The following is a 14,928-nucleotide window of genomic DNA, read 5'->3' as shown; positions in this document are numbered from 1 at the left end:
GCTCTCTCTTACCTGGGGCCCAAACATCCTGCCGCTTCTGTTCCCACACCCCCTGCCCCACCATTGCTCGGTCCAATGTGACATTTAAATGTCACGGTGAACATCTGAGCTCCTCCCCTGAGAAGTCGGCCTCGACCTCCCCTGTCTGCCTGGGTACGGCATCCTCCATCGGGACGCTGATCGGTCCCATGAGGGACTGCTTTCTGGGGCCCTGGGGAGTCACGGTGAATGTCTGAGCTGGGGAGGAGCGAGGTGGGAAGTAGGTTGCAGGGGGTGAGGCTGAGGCCAGTCCAGGGTGGAGAGGGGGGCATGGAAAGGGGGCTCCCAGAGACGGCCAGTGCCTTGCTCTAGGTCGCCCAGCACATGGCCTCTGGGGGGGGGGGGTGACGTGCCAGGCTGGGGGCAGAGGCTGCTGGCAACCATCCTCAGTTTCGAACCCACGCCCAGCTGACAATAACCCTTTGGTTTGCAGAGCCCAGGCTGGGGCGGCGGGGCCGCGGCAGGGTCAGGTCTCGGCCAAGGTCACAACATCCAGCTCTTGCACACCCTCGCTGAGAACTTGGGTCCCATCCCTGCGTCACTCCTCAAGCAGCGACGATCCCCTCCACGGTCAGAGGCCAAGGGCAGGCCAAGACAGCTGGGCCTCCTCCCTCGGGGCCACCAGGCAGGAACCTGGCCCCTGGCCACTGGGGCGCGTGGGTCAGGCCGAGCGGCTGAGACAGAGGAGGGCGCTTGGCATCTTCTGGGGGTGTCTCTCCTGCCTTAGGTCTGTGGGGTCTGTGGCTGTGAGGAGCTCTGGCTTCCACACCTGCGGGGGGCAGGGGGAGGAATACGGAGGGGGGTGACCTGGGACCATGGTCACCCCGCCATACCTCGTTGCTCCCAATATTTTTTATTTTCCGGAAAGCATCTGGCGTTCTTTGAAGTGACACGGTCCTTTGTCCACCTGTGTGTGTGGTCTCTGCGGCTGCTGGGTACTGCCAGCCTGCGCCAGCCCCCGGTCGCTCGCTGGACCCCCGAGGGCAGCACCTGCACAGGGCCCCGCTGTGCGCCTCCGGGACGCGGGTCTCCCAGGGGCACGGGTGCCCGACGTCACCGTCCTGCAGGCGCAAAGCCCGGGCGCCCGGGTTGGGGGGGGCACCGCGGTCCCCGCCCCGGGGGTGTGGGCGTCCGGGTCCGGGGAGCCTCCCCGCGGCCCAGGCCCCGCCGCAGCTGCCCTCGGGGCGCCCGGGCCGCGCCTGCACACACCGGGCGCCACCCGCCCCGCGCCCCGCCCCGGCCCCGCCCCGCCCGCGGCCAGCGGGACTTTATAGGGAGCGCCCGCCGCCGCGCTGGGAAGTCGGTGCCGCCGCGCCCTGCCCGCCGCCCGCGCGTCCCGCCGGGGCCGCCGCCGTCTCTGCGTCCGCCATGCGTCCCGGGGCGCCGGGCCCGCTGTGGCCGCTGCCCTGGGGGGCCCTGGCTTGGGCCGTGGGCTTCGTGGGCTCCGTGGGCTCGGGGGACCCCGCGCCCGGTGAGTGGGGCGGCCGGAAGGGGCGGGCGGGGTGGGCCACCCACGTGGGCTGCCCGGAATGCGCGCGGCTGTCGGGGGCGCGGGGCGCGGGGCGCGGCGGGCGGCGGGGCTCCCCTCCCCCAGCCGAGGAGGGTCACCCGCGGGTCAGCAGGCAGATGTGGCTCTTTCACAACTGTCCGGAGTAGGAGGCACAACGCCGCTGCATGCATTGAGCGCTGACTGTCTACCTCCTCCCCCTTGAAAGCACGGAACAGCCCAGCGAGGGTGTGCGCTCTCATCACGCCCATTTAACAGATGGGGAAACCGAGGCACGGGGTCACACAGCTTGTGAGTGGCAAAGTCAGGATTCGGGCTTGCAGCACGTGAGCCCTGAAGCCGCAGACAGGCAGGGCGGGGTGGCTGGACCAGGGACCCCCACCCGAGGTCTCGGATCCTCCCCCGGTTTGCTGAGGCACAGGAGCTGTGGGAATCCCACGCCTGCCACTTGTCCGGGACGCCAGGCGAAGCATCTGCTCCCCCCCTCCCGCCTCAGTTTCTCGGTGTGTAAGAGGAGTGCCAAGGTGCGGAGTTCCCCGAGCTGGTGCCGGGAACCAGGGAGCCCTCTGGCAGGGGGGCCACGGCCACTCGGGCCCCGTGTAAGGGTGAAGGAACCCAGGGCCATCTGCCTCCCCGCCCCACCCGCAGCCCCACCCCAGCCCCGCTCGAGGGGGAGAGCCGAGCCCCCTCCCCGAAGGCCGTGTCCCCAGGGAGATGGTGAGCTCATGCAAGGGGAATGTTCCCAAGTTGGAGTGAGTAAGAGGCGGGCCAGGCAAGGGGGGGCTGCCAGGCGAGGGGGGCTCTGCGTGCCCTCGGGCGCTGTCTAGACAGAGGGCAGAGGCGGAGAGGCGCCCCGGGGCCCGCTGACCCTGACAGGTCCAGCTCTGGGTGTTTGACTGGTCGGGCAGGATGCCAGGCCTGGGCCTGGGGGCCTGGAAGCAGGAAGGTGGGGAGCGCTTCCCACCGCGAGGGGGGGTTGTGGCTCAGAGAGGCCGAATCCCAGAAGGGTGGCCAGGACCGGGGTGAGCTGGGATGCGAGCACCCGCGCAGGTCTCGGGAGCACATCATCCCCGCTGTCATGACGGAGCACCAACTGTATACACCCCAAGGGCGGGGAGCGGGGTGGAAGGTCAGGGCCTGGGCGCCGGGAGTGCCACACGGGGGCACCTCTAGTGCCTAGTAACTGTCCCCCGCGTCCACAGGCGGCGTGTGCTGGCTCCAGCAGGGCCGAGAGGCCACCTGCAGCCTGGTGCTCAAGACTGACGTGAGCCAAGCGGAGTGTTGCGCCTCCAGCAACATCGACACCGCCTGGTCCAACTTCACTCACCCGGGGAACAAGATCAGCCTTCTGGGCTTCCTGGGCCTCGTCCACTGCCTCCCCTGCAAAGGTGAGCCCGCGGGCGTCAGCCGCAGGCCAGGGGCCCCGTGGGACAAGTGAGAAGGTGCTCCCCCCTCGGGGGTATGCAGAGGAGATTGAGGCTGCCGGGAGGAGCGTCTGTGCAGCGCGTCCGGGGTCAGAGAGGGGCTGGGGACTGCAGGAGCCCGGGCCTCAGCCGCCCTCAGCTGAGGAGTCAGGAAGATGCTGAGGATCCCCCGGCCTGGTTTCCAGCCCCCAGGCCCCTGCTCATGCCCAGGGCTCTGCCTGGGTGACCTGTGTCCCACCTGGGAGGAGGACAGGCAACTCGCACCTAGCTCCTGGAGGGGGCGGTTCCCAACTGGCCGCTTGGGCTTGTGACCCCACAGTCAGCGTTCCCGAGCACTTACTGTGCCCACAACCCCACAGATTTCAGGGACCTGTGGGGGGACCACACACGCATGTGTCGCGAGCATGTGCCTCTGGACCCTGCTCTCAGCTGCCTCCTTCAGCAGACTAGGAGCTCTTTGAGGGCAGAGTGAACGAAGCAATAAGCCAAGACGTATTCTCTGCCCTGGAGAAGGGGACGGGGACCCTCCCAGGCCCCTCAGGTCACAGCCGAAGCTGCAGGGGCCCAGAGGTGGTGTGAGGGCACGGCTTGAAGGAGGTGGGCATTAGGGTGCTGGGTGCCAGCTGGAGAAAGTATGGGATCTGGCCCTGGTGGGTGGGGCCGGGGCAGGGAGGAGGCTGCAGCTGAGGGCCCAGCTGGCCACTGGGATGTGATTAATCCCTGATCGGCCTGGCTGGGTGGTCTTGGACTCACTGCTGTGTGCCCTGGCTCCCCCCCCCCCCCCCCCCCCCCCCCCCGGGTTCTGGAGGACAGACTTCACAGGATGCCTGGGCCGGGCAAGACGAGGTCCAGGTCACCCCCCCATCTGGCCTTGGGAAAGGCAACTCAGTTCTCCCACTTCCGCTCCGCCTGTGAAGCCACCCAGGGGGAGCGTTTCCAGATGTGTGTGGGCAGCAGCGTGGGAGGTGCCCAGGTGCAGCCCACATGCCCTGGCAGGGGTGACCTGGGGGCACCCGCACAGGCGCGTTAGGCTCGTGCTCCCCCAGTCAGCCTCGCTTTACACACAGGGAAACTGAGGCCGAACTCAAGAGCTCTGTCGGGCCTCCAGGTCCACAGCAACAGAAGGGGGGGGCGTCCATCTGGGGCCTGGAGTTTTCATCCTCCGCTCACAGCTGTGACGCGGCCTCGGTTTCTCCTTTTGGTAAAATGCTGAGCGTGGCATCACCTGGGGGGGCTGTGAGATGGGCGGCCCATCAGTGGGTCCGGGGGCGCGGGGGGGGGGGCGGAGACCCCACGGGGAGGCTTGCCCTGGCCAGACCTGTTAACCTGCCCGAGAAAGAAGGCAGCGGGGAGCCCCTCCCCAGGAAGTGAGCGCCAGGCGCGTCCTGGGGTTGGGCGGTTGGCGACCCCGACCCCGACCCCAGGCCGCCCGCGCAGGGACCGCTGGTGCAGCCCCTCCCCCACCCCCACCCCCCGCCGCCTTCCCATAACCGGGCGTCAATCCGGGAACAGACGCCGGCGAGCGGGCCGGACGCTGGAGCTCGTCCCCGCGCCCCCGGATTCCGGGCGGAGACCCCGCTCCCGCCCCAAGGGAACCGTGCGCCCGACCCGGGGGCCCCGCGGACCCGCCCCGACGCGCGCCCTGTGTCCGCAGATTCGTGCGAGGGCGTGGAGTGCGGCCCGGGCAAGGCGTGCCGCATGCAGGGGGGCCGCCCGCGCTGCGAGTGCGCGCCCGACTGCGCGGGGCTCCCGGCGCGCCTGCAGGTCTGCGGCTCGGACGGCGCCACCTACCGCGACGAGTGCGAGCTGCGCGCCGCGCGCTGCCGCGGCCACCCGGACCTGCGCGTCATGTACCCGGGCCGCTGCCGCAGTACGTGGGGCGGGGGGCGGAGCCCGCGCCGCGGGGTCAGGGCGCGCAAGGGCGGGGTGGGGCTGCGCGGAGGCAGGGCTGGGCTCACGTGGGGAGGGAGGCGGCGGTGCGTGACCCGGGGCGGGCGCGGCGCGCGGAGGGGGCGGGGCTACCTGCGGGGCGGGGCCTGCGGGGACCCGGGGGCGGGGCCTGCGGGGTGGGGCCTGCGGGGGACCCGGGGCGGGGCCTGCGGGGCGGGGGCGGGGCCTGCGGGGGACCCGGGGCGGGGCCTGCGGGGCGGGGGCGGGGCCTGCGGGGGGGAGCCCGGGGCGGGGCCTGCGGGGCGGGGGCGGGGCCTGCAGGGGGAACCCAGGGGCGGGGCCTGCGGGGGGGAGCCCGCGGGGGCGGCCCAGCGCCGGCCCCTGACCTGCTCCCGCGCCCCGCTCGCTCGCAGAGTCGTGCACCCACGTCCTGTGCCCGCGGCCGCAGTCGTGCGTGGTGGACCAGACCGGCAGCGCTCACTGCGTGGTGTGTCGCGCGGCGCCCTGTCCCGCGCCCTCCAGCCCCGGCCAGGAGCTCTGCGGCAACAACAACGTCACCTACATGTCCTCGTGCCACCTCCGCCAGGCCACCTGCTTCCTGGGCCGCTCCATCGGAGTGCGCCACCCGGGCAGCTGTGCAGGTGCGGCGCGGAGCGGGGAGCAGCGGGGTGCGGCGTCCCGCCCCTCCCCGCGCCCCCATTTCTCCTCTGCTCCCTTCCACTCTGCAGGCGCCCCTGAGCCGTCGGATGCAGAGTCGGAGGAGGAGGAGAACTTCGTGTGAGCCTGTGGGGCCGGCTTGGGCCTGGCGTTCAAGGCCTCCCCGTTTTATTTATTGCTGCAGCCGAGTCTAATTTATGTCCCACAGACGCTCCCCAGAGCCTGGACCGGGACCAGCCAGGGGGGTCTGGGAGCCCCCAGACAATATCCTGGAAGGATTGGGGGAAGGAGGCCTGCAGGTGTGGCTGGGGGTGGGGTGCTGCCCAGGAGGACCCCCTGCGTCTGCCCTGGGGGGTAACTTAGCTCTCATCACCGCAGAGAGGGTGGGGGTCCCCCGGCCAGCAGTGGCTGAAGCAGCCCTGCAGCCCTCTAGGCCGCACATGGGGCGAGGAGGGGTCCACAGCCCCGTGTATGAGCCTCAGAACCCACCCAGGCCCCGGTGGACAAGGACTTCCCCGTGGCCTCAGTGTCCCAGGTGCGCCCAGCATGTCCCTGGGGCGGGTTGAGGGGAGGGGCACTCTCCGTGTCCCCTGACACGGCGTCCAGCCAGCATCAGCCCGGAGCAGGGCATTATGTCCAGTGGTGCCCCAAGCAGTTAGGGCGGGACCCTGCGGGGCCACCAGCCCCTGCCCACCCCCAGCTCGTGCGGGGTGTATGCGTCCACCGCCCCCCTGCCTCCTGGAGCCGCGTGTCCAGGCGCCAGCCCTCCTGCTTGCTGCCCGTCCACAGGTGAGGTCCAGACCAGAACCCTCAGTCCCACAAGACTCGCCCTGGCCGAGCCCCTAAGCCCAGGCCCCACCTGGACCCTCCTCACCCACCTGCCAGCTCAGGAGGCTTGACACCAGGCGGGTGATGGCCCTGGGCCTCGTGTGGGGTGTTGGCAGGTGTCACCTCCCCATGTCTGCACGCACACCCAAGGCCCAGGCCACGCGTGGGGGCCCCACGGGCAGGAGCCCGGCTGCCCGAGTCCAGGTGAGCCGTGCAGGGGCCAGTGGTGCTCAGCTTATCCTCGCCCCTCAGAAGTGCCTTACCTGTGACTCCCCGAAAAGTGTCCTTGAGTAATTAATGGGCTCCCCGGAGCCCCCGACAAGGCCCCCTCCCCACCCTGGGGTCCTGCCTCACCAAAGAAATAAAGACTCCACTCTGGAGTGTCCGAGCCTGGGTTTGCCTCTCTCTCTCTGGGACTCTGCTCCCCTCCTGGGGGGCTGCGGCTCTAGGCCTCGGTGTCCACCTCTGGGCAGCGGGCAGCAGCCAGGGAGACGGCTGAGGAAGGTGATGTGTGGAGCGGGGTGGGGGTTGGGGGAGGAAGCCTTTCTAGGGCAGGAGATGGAAGAGGGAGTTGGGATGGCTTAGGGCCCCCCAGTTTAGGCTGCAGACACGGAGGACTGGCCCGGAGGGTTGAGGGTGTGATAACAGCAATGATACAATTAGTAATAATAAGGCAACGATCAGCAGCTGGCACTCACCCCCGCCCCCGCTTGCTGCTTGCCGGGCAGTTTGTTCCAAGCACTTTTTGGGGTCAAAAAGGGACTTTGCGTGGAGCCAGGCCACCCTGAGACCCAGTCCCGCCTTGGCCTCCCCACCCGTACGTGGTTGTGATGAGCTGGAGGCTGGAGGAGTGGCGTGCCCAGGGGGCCCTGACCGCGGGTTGGGGGTCGGGGTGGGTAGGCCCAGAAGGGTCAGTGTGGGGACGGAGGCGAGGGGGCCTGGGGCCTGAAGCCAACAGGCCAGATGACAAACCTGAGCAAGTGGCTCCTGGTCACGCAGGGAGGCAGTGGCCAAGCAGACCCTCGGCCACGCTGAGCGGAAAGAGCAGCTCAAAGGGCCGTGGACGGACCCTGGAGGTGAACCCTCGTGTCTGATTATTCAGTTAATGTTTTATTGGTCGTTTTGGCCCTTTGTGGTTGGAAGCTGAGCCCTCTCCTACCGCAGCCCCCGCCCCATACACGCCCGGCCTCCCCGGGGCTCCTTGGCCATCTCACTTCTGTAGCCAGGCCCGCTGTGGGTCAGGGAGCTCCCACAGGGACCCCGGGGCCTGGGGAGGGGGGCCGCTGGGCCCTCGAACCACATCCCATATCCAGCTCACGAAGGCAGACACCTGCGTGTACACATCGGGGGTCCTGGGGTCGCCGCACCAGAGTCCGGAGAAGGACACGAGGCCGTGGGCCCGGTTCCTGCACACCAGGGGCCCCCCGGAGTCTGCCTGGGGGGCGGGGGGCGGGGAGGCAAGGTCACGGCCGCAGGTCTGGGCCTCGTTCCCAGAAGGTGCCGGTCTGGCCGGGGCCCTCCCCGCCGCGAAACCCTTCAGGGGCTGCAGCCTGTGGCTCCCACCCTCCGGTCTGCCCTCCTTGCCCTTGCTTGTGAGCCCACGGCCTTCCAGGCTGTCCTGGAAGTTGAACCGAGACGGCTCCAGTCTCGGGCTTTTCCACGTCCTGGGACCTGTTACGGCCCCCGCTCAGCGCTTCCGGTGTGCATGCACACGTCTGCGGGGCTGTGTGCGCCGAGGGGGCCCCACCTGGTCACGGGGGAGCTGGGCTGCGTTCCCAGGCCCCGGCCCGGCCCCGGCCCTCCCTGGCCGCGGTCTCCTCGTAGCCCCGCAGGCCGGGCCGAGGCGGCGTCTTACCGAGCAGAAGCCGCGGCGCCGGCGGTCCCCGCTGCGCGTGCAGAGCATGGCCGGGCTCAGCTGGCCCCTCCAGGAGCCGTTGCAGGTGTCCAGGCCCAGCACGCGGACCTCAGCCTCCATCAGCCCGGGCGGCAGGTCCTCGAAGTCGGATACGGAGCCCCAGCCGGCCACCCGGCACCGCGCCCCCACCTTGAGGGGCCTGGCGTCCCTGCGAGGCAGCGGCAGCAGCCCCACGGCCGGACCCAGGGTGGCAGAGCCGTTCAGCTGCAGGGAGAGCGCCGGCTCAGGGCTTGCCCCCAGCCGCCCCTGGGCTTCCTGCCTCGGTTTACCCATCACGATGCCCGGGCCCTTCTTGGCCTTGTGTTCCCTGCCCGCCCGGCCTCGCCCCTGCCTGTGAGCCCTCCGGGGCTCCCCACTGTCCTGGGTCAATGCCTCCGGGCTCACGGCCAGAGTGAATTTACCGTCATTCCCCGGTGCCCCCGCCCTCCCGCTGGAACCCCTTTCCCATCCAGCCCTGAGGTCTCGGCTTAGATGTCACCTCCCCCGGGGAGCCCTCCTAGATCCTCCCGCGGTGCGACAGGAGCCTCCTCTGGGCTCTCGTGTGCCCCCGTCAGGGCCCGTCCACCCAGCGCGGACGGGCGGCTCTAAGGGCACCCCCCCGGGGCTGTTTGTTCGTGTCTGTGCCCCCAGTGCCCAGCACACAGCGGGCGCTCCATCAATGCTCATGGGATGTGCGACTCGGGCCCCGGTGTTGGTTCTCAGGCTCCCCCCGGCCTTGGTTTCCCCGGCTGCATCAGCGGATGGGAGGACCAGAGCTTCCCGGTTTTCCAGCAGAATCCGCAGGCCGGCCTGGGCACTCGCTGCCCCCTTTTCATTTCGCAGAGAGAACGCGACGCCCTCGCCGCCCCGTGCGCAGGGGCCTGTTCCCGCCACGTTGGGGTTCCATTCCCTGTTTTCTCTGCATTTGGAGAGCAGGTCTGAGGTGTTTTCCCCTCAAAACGGAGGTCCCGGGGGGGCCCAGGCCTGAGCGGGAGTGTGGAGGCGGCCTCCACCAGGAGGGACGCGCCCTGTGTGGGCAGGAGGACTCCTGGCTTACGGGGGGAGCTGCTTCCTGCCCGGGGGCCCCGCAGAGGCCTCCGCGGGGCCCGGAGCTCCCGTGTTCTGAACCCCGGGTCTGCATGTGCGCGGGGGCGGCAGTCCCTGTCCTCCTGGAGGAGGCGGCACGCAGTCGTCAGCGGTGCTGGACATTGGACAGGTGGACGGAGGGACGGGCGGTGTCTGCGGGGAGCTGCCCTGGAGGGGGGCGGGGGTGCGAGCCTGCGGGGGGTGAGGGGAGAGTGTGGGGGGCACGGAGGGCAGAGGTCAGAGCTGATCTGACTTGGGAGCTCGCAGGGTCCCTGCGGCTGTTCCTAAAACACACGCCCGCCCCCAGCTCACCTGCAGCAGACAGATGTCATTGGCGTGGGTGGCCGGCTGGTAGTCCGGGTGCCTGATGACGGCCGAGATGCCGAACACCTGCTGCGTCGGCTCCGAGGTGCGCAGGACGTGAGCCCCCAGCACCACCAGGCCCACGCGGGGGTCCCTGCAGGGGAAGGGGCTTGAGAGCGATCCCGGGCCTCCATCACCGCCTGCGGCCCGTGGCCCGACGTTCACGTCTACGGAGGTTCTGAGCACGACGTGATGCGTAGGTTGGTCCTGCCTCACGCCTCAGGGACAAGGTGGCCGCCAACGCGTCCCCTGCTCTTGCCCGCAGCTACTCCGCGGCATCCTCGGGGTGGACGTGGGCCCTCGTCACTGCCCGCACTTGTCTTGCCCTCCCCGCAACTGCCCAGCGGAGGAGGCGGCGGCGGCTTGGCCCCGGGTGCACCCACCTGTCGCTGAAGCAGTGGGCGGCCGAGACCACCCAGCGGGCCCGCAGCAGGAAGCCCCCACACTGGTGCTGGCCGCCAAACTTCACGGACACCATGTAGGGCCGGGAGTGGGGCGTCACCTCGTGGCCCCCGATGATCCGGGCGCCCCAGGAGCCTGCAGGCGGGCGGGAGCGCGTCAGGATCGGGCAGGAAAAGGGCGCTGGGAGGGGTCGGCCGGGGCCCTTGGGGTGGGGGCGGGGGCGGGGGGGCGCGGGCAGAGAGCTGCTGGAGCCAGGGGCCCAGAGGGGGTCCCCGAGTGCGGGAGGAGGGTCTGGACCGCTGGAGCCTGGCCCTGTCCCCAGTCCCCGCGACGAGAGGGGCAGAGAGCAACCCAGAGGGCCGAGCAGCCGCACAGGTCGGGGGTCTCACCCGGGGGCCCCGTGGACAGCGCGAGGGCCAGAGGCACGGTGAGCAGCAGGCGGCCCAGGGCCCCTGCCCCGGGCCCCATGGCGGTGGCAGGCGGGCAGCTCCCTCCACAGCTCAGCAGGACAGCCCCCCCCCAACGGCCAGGAAGAGGGAACCTGACTGTGGCCTGTGGCCGGAGGTCGGCCAGGCCCTACGGCAACGCCCAGTTCTGTGCCGCGGCTTCGGGGAAGTCGGGGAAGTGGGGTGACTCTGCTGCCGCGGGGCCGTCCTTGGTCCTCCCTGCACCCAGGGCCAGGAAGCAGGGCGGCGAGGGGAGGGGCGGCTCAAGGGGCCCGCCTGGGACCACCTGCCGGCCGTGTGCCTCGGTTTACCCACCCTCTGCCCACGGTGCAGGTGCGGGGAGCTTCCTGCAGCGCCCAGGCGGCCCTCGGGGGGCAGGCCCTGGCTCTCCACCCGAACCGGGTCTGTCCCCTCTCAAGCCTTCCCGGCGCGGACCTCGGGGCTGTCAGGACCCAGGGTGGGCCCGTGCCCCGGGAAGCCCTCTGCTTGCTGCTGCCTTTGCTGCATTTACCAAGTGCCTGCTGTATACCAGCCTCTGGCAGGAGGCGGAGGGGCGAGCGTGACGGGGACAAAGGCCCCCACGCCGTGGTGCTCATGTTCCTATGGGCCGGGGGGTGCGGGGTTAGATCTGGCGATTCGGGGTCACAGTAACCACAGTCCTGGTGACTGGAGCGTATGGACTCGGGGCCGCCGGGCAGAGGCTTCCGTGGGCACGGGGGCGGGGCACGAGCGGCAGGGCCTGGGGACGCCTTTGGGACACAGGGGTCCCCTTGCAGAGGCTCTGCTGAGCCCGGAGTCCTCGCCGCGTGCACGCCAGGTGGACAGGCTCCCCGCGCAGCGTGGAGGACGCAGCAGGAGAGGGTGGCTGGGTGTCGGGTGGGGAAGTAGGCCTGGCGCCCGCCGTGGTTGTTCCCACCTGGAGCCCGGGGCTGCCCTGGCGCCCGTGGGGGGGAGGGGCCCAGCACGTCCCTCGCCATGATGCCTCACCAGGGGCACAGCGGGCGGCCGGGCCTGGAGACTGGATGAGTGTGGGCCCCCCGGGGGTGCTGGGGGTCCTCACAGCCTCCGGTGTCACGCACATACGACGGTGGTCACCGGACGTGGCGAGCCTGGGTGGGAGGACCTGGTGAGGACGCAGGGTCACCCCCCCCACCGGGCCTCGACCAGGTCCCCTCTGCTGTGGGAGGCCACACGTCCCAGCTCCGGGGACGCCTCTGGGGCCGAGTGGAACCCACCACAGTCCCGCACACTGACTAGACGGCTGCGTGTGGTCACCCCATTTTACAGCCGAGGCCTAGGGCCTCCAAAACAGCAGCGGGGGGTGTAACCCACTGGCCCTGGGGGAGTGGCCCGGCCCGCATGCCCGCTCCCGACTTTGGCCCCATCGTGAGGCCCACCGAGCTGCTGCGGCTGCAGGGACACGTCAGAGCAGTGGGAGGGCCAGAGGCTGGGGACCCGCGGGAAGGGACCACGGGGTGGGTGTGGCCGTTATCTGCGCGACAGCCGACCCTGTGGCCACCCGGGGCCCAGCCGCAGGTGGTGGCGGATGTTTCCTGGGGCCATGTGGGGCTCCGTCTGCCCCCAGGCCTCGCCTACCCCCCCTGGGGCTGCTGGGGCCCCCTCCCGGTCGGCACTTTCTGTTCCTGAGACCCCCGGAGAAACTGATGCACGGTGGGGGCGGGGGGCGGCTCCGGGCTCGGGGAGGGTCCCGCAGCGAGGGACTGATGGGGCCCTGAGGTGGCCGTGGCCGCAGGCCGGTCCCCACAGCCGCCCATTTCCTCCCCATCGCGGGGGGGTGGGGGGGAGGTTGTGAAACCAATAACCGTCCTGCCTCGGCTCCAACCGCCCGGCTCGCGAGGCCCCGAGGAGCGGGCCGGGGACCAGCCCTTCATTCCCCGAACTGAGGCCCCTGACTTGTGTGGCTGCACAGCAGAGGGTGTGAGCCCCCGGACTCTGGGCTTCAGTCCGTGCAGGGTCCCCCGCGGAGGATCCGGGTGGCCCTCCCACTCCAGCAGCCGCGGCCGTGATGGCGACAACGATGGCGATGGCTCCTTGGACCGGACGCTTGCTTTTGCTATTGATTTGTCGGAGCTCTTTATACATTGAGGAGATAAACTCAGGGTCAGCTGAGTTTCTTTTCCTGAGCAACCGTCAGGGGCAGAGGCCACGGCCTCCCCGGGAGTGTGTTTAGATGCTGACGACGCCCGTGCAGACGGGACCCAGCCGGCTGGTCCCAGGTCCCTAACCTGCGGAGGCTGGGGCTCCCGGGGGTCGTGGCTCCGCCTGCTGCCCCGTGCAGGCTCCCCGCCAGCCGGGCCTGTCCGTTTGGGGGGCTCTGGAGCCTGCGGCGTCCGGCTCACCCCTTCCCGGCTCCTTTAGGGAGCTTGTGGCACCAAGAGCTCCTGAGGGGCTGCCCGGTGGGTGCAGAGGCCAGCGCTGGGCGGGGGCTCCAGGTGTGTCTCAGCGGCGGCCACCCCGTCATCACCGTCCACTCTCGTTCGTTCCCTGACCCTGACACGCTTCACCGCGGGTTCCGTCCGCACAAGTGGAGACACTGAGGCACAGCAGAGCGCGGTGACCTCCCTGGGGTGGCGCACGCACGTCCATCACTCACCCCGAGGGGTATGCAGTCGGAGCTCAGTAGGTGCACAGCGGAGCGGCAGGAGAGGGTCAAGCAGCGAGGGCCGCTGCACGTGTGTGGAAAGCCCCCGAGCGTCCCACGGGATGCAGACAGGCCTGGAGCCCTGCACCCCGCTGCCCCTGCCCGCCCCTGCGCTCAGAGCCTCACCCCCGCCCGCGGGAGGAGGGAGGAGGGAGGAGGGAGGAGGGCCGGGGTGGGTAGGTGCTCCCGCCGCTGGCATCGCCCGCCGCTTCCTTTAACCCACACGCTCCGGTTCTCTCGCTGAATTTGATGAGCGGTCCAGGAGCTTGGCCCGGTTCCTGAGGCGACGCCGGGCGACCCGAGCAGGAGACACAGGCCCCTGGGTCCCCTGCAGCCCTCGAGCGCCCCTCTGCGCGGCCCGCGGGGAGTGTGGGGCTGCCAAGCGCCGGGCAGAGAGCGAGGAAGGGATGTGGGGGGTGGGCGCCTCGCATGTGGGCAACGCTGAGGGGGGTAAACTGAGGCCTCTGCCCACTGTGTGTGCAGGCATCGGGGGGAGCGGCTTGGCTACTCTTCCCCAGAGCCACCCCCACACCGGGGGAACAGGTGACCTGGGGCGTCTCTGAGATGTCAGAGGGGGGAGAGGGCTCCCCTTGCCGAGTCCCCGTGTGCTCACCTGCAAAGGGCACTAGCGCCAGGCTTCCCACGGGGGCTGTCAAGGTGGACGGTGGGAGATAGGAACCACCCATCCCCTGGGTGTTTGCTGAGCACCCGCTGACCACCCACCCCGGGTGTTTGCTGAGCACCTGCTGACTGCTCATCCCCTGAGGTTTCCTGAGCACCTGGTGGGTGCTGGCACTTTCCTGGGTGCTGGGGCTTGGCAGCAGGGGAGACAGACAAGTCCCTGCCCTGCTGGACCACCTAGATGACACCGTCTGCCAGAAGCACTAAGGGGTAAGAGCGGCCAGAGAAGGACAGGGAAGGGGGTGGGCTTTAAAATAGGGGACCCGGGAGACCCAGCAACAGAGGGCAAGTGGGGAAGGTGCTCCTGGAGGCTGCCCTGCGGTGGGGAGAAGTGTCCACAGGTGTCCGCAGGTGCGGAGGGGGCGGTGCCGGGAGGCCCAGGCTTGCAGGGCAGGCTGGGCCCGGGCTGGGCTGTAGGCCCTGGGGAGCCACCGCTGCGCCGGACCTGACCTGACGGGTCAGAGTGGGGCGGAGCTCTCTGCTGGGACTGTGGGCTCTGAGGAAGGGGGGGCTGGGGTGCACACTGGGCCTGAGCCAGGTCAGAGGTGAGGGCGGCTCTGACTCAGGGACCGGGGACGAGGGGGCTTTGGGGGGCGAGAGTCCCCTGAAGTCCAAGGGCCCCAGAGGAGGGGGCAGGAGCTCAGGGCAGGGCAGGGGTGCTGGGTAGGGTCCTGCGGGGGGCCATGCCCGGGGGGGGGGGCAAGGAAGTGGGGGGGTGAGGATGTCATCATGGAAACTGCAGGCGCTGGGGGCGACCAAGGGGACAGTGACCCCGCCCAGACCGGGATGGGGGCTGCGGCTGGGGTGCAGAGAGGGGCAGTGGGGATGCGGCCGGCGTCAGGGCCAAGGTCAGCGCCCGCCCACCCGCACCGCCGCCTCCTGTGGCACCACCTCCAGGCTGCCCCCCCGTCCCTGGCAGCGGCTGCCTGTACCCCTGACACTGGGCCTTGGGGACTCTGAGAGGACTTTGCTCTTGACCTGAGGGTGGTGGGCGCCCTGGGAAGTTTAGGGCGGGGCAGGGACGAGCCTGGTGGGGGCTGTGGCTCCAG

At 70.2% G+C, this 14,928-nt stretch overlaps 2 protein-coding genes and 1 long non-coding RNA gene across 3 annotated transcripts; 1 reads left to right on the top strand and 2 right to left on the bottom strand.

Annotated features, from left to right (window-relative positions):
* Nucleotides 1-1,300: 1,300 nt before the first annotated feature.
* FSTL3 (follistatin like 3) lies at nt 1,301-6,738 on the top strand. The gene is made up of 5 exons (XM_072722075.1): nt 1,301-1,510; nt 2,749-2,934; nt 4,625-4,840; nt 5,274-5,501; nt 5,589-6,738. Exons 1-5 carry the CDS (start codon nt 1,408-1,410, stop codon nt 5,639-5,641), a joined length of 786 nt encoding a protein of 261 aa, XP_072578176.1. The 5' UTR covers nt 1,301-1,407; the 3' UTR covers nt 5,642-6,738.
* LOC140593996 (uncharacterized) lies at nt 1,771-4,881 on the bottom strand. The gene is made up of 2 exons (XR_011994552.1): nt 4,762-4,881; nt 1,771-4,204 (listed from the first exon to the last, which is right to left on the bottom strand). It is a non-coding gene; the product is annotated as an uncharacterized lncRNA (long non-coding RNA).
* Nucleotides 6,739-7,439: 701 nt separating the features above from the next.
* PRSS57 (serine protease 57) lies at nt 7,440-10,681 on the bottom strand. Its single transcript, XM_072722074.1, has 5 exons — nt 10,480-10,681; nt 10,072-10,225; nt 9,638-9,782; nt 8,201-8,464; nt 7,440-7,780 (listed from the first exon to the last, which is right to left on the bottom strand). The coding sequence occupies exons 1-5, from the start codon at nt 10,556-10,558 to the stop codon at nt 7,556-7,558; spliced, it is 867 nt and encodes a 288-aa protein (XP_072578175.1). The 5' UTR covers nt 10,559-10,681; the 3' UTR covers nt 7,440-7,555.
* Between the last annotated feature and the right edge of the window lie 4,247 nt (nt 10,682-14,928).

Source organism: Vulpes vulpes, chromosome 9 (assembly GCF_048418805.1).
Source record: "Vulpes vulpes isolate BD-2025 chromosome 9, VulVul3, whole genome shotgun sequence".
NCBI classification, from domain to species: domain Eukaryota; kingdom Metazoa; phylum Chordata; class Mammalia; order Carnivora; family Canidae; genus Vulpes; species Vulpes vulpes.
Note: the sequence above shows the minus strand (reverse complement) of the source record. Positions and strands in the feature narration are given on the sequence as shown.

Coding starts and splice junctions, on each gene's coding strand:
- PRSS57 (XM_072722074.1), bottom strand. CDS start 10,558: ATGGGGCCCGGGGCAGGGGCCCTGGGCCGCCTGCTGCTCACCGTGCCT. Junction 10,226..10,479: donor GCTGTCCACGGGGCCCCCGG/GTGAGACCCCCG, acceptor GCCCGCCTGCAG/GCTCCTGGGGCGCCCGGATC. Junction 7,781..8,200: donor GGCGCCGCGGCTTCTGCTCG/GTAAGACGCCGC, acceptor CCCGCCCCCCAG/GCAGACTCCGGGGGGCCCCT.
- FSTL3 (XM_072722075.1), top strand. CDS start 1,408: ATGCGTCCCGGGGCGCCGGGCCCGCTGTGGCCGCTGCCCTGGGGGGCC. Junction 1,511..2,748: donor CTCGGGGGACCCCGCGCCCG/GTGAGTGGGGCG, acceptor CCGCGTCCACAG/GCGGCGTGTGCTGGCTCCAG. Junction 5,502..5,588: donor CCACCCGGGCAGCTGTGCAG/GTGCGGCGCGGA, acceptor TCCACTCTGCAG/GCGCCCCTGAGCCGTCGGAT.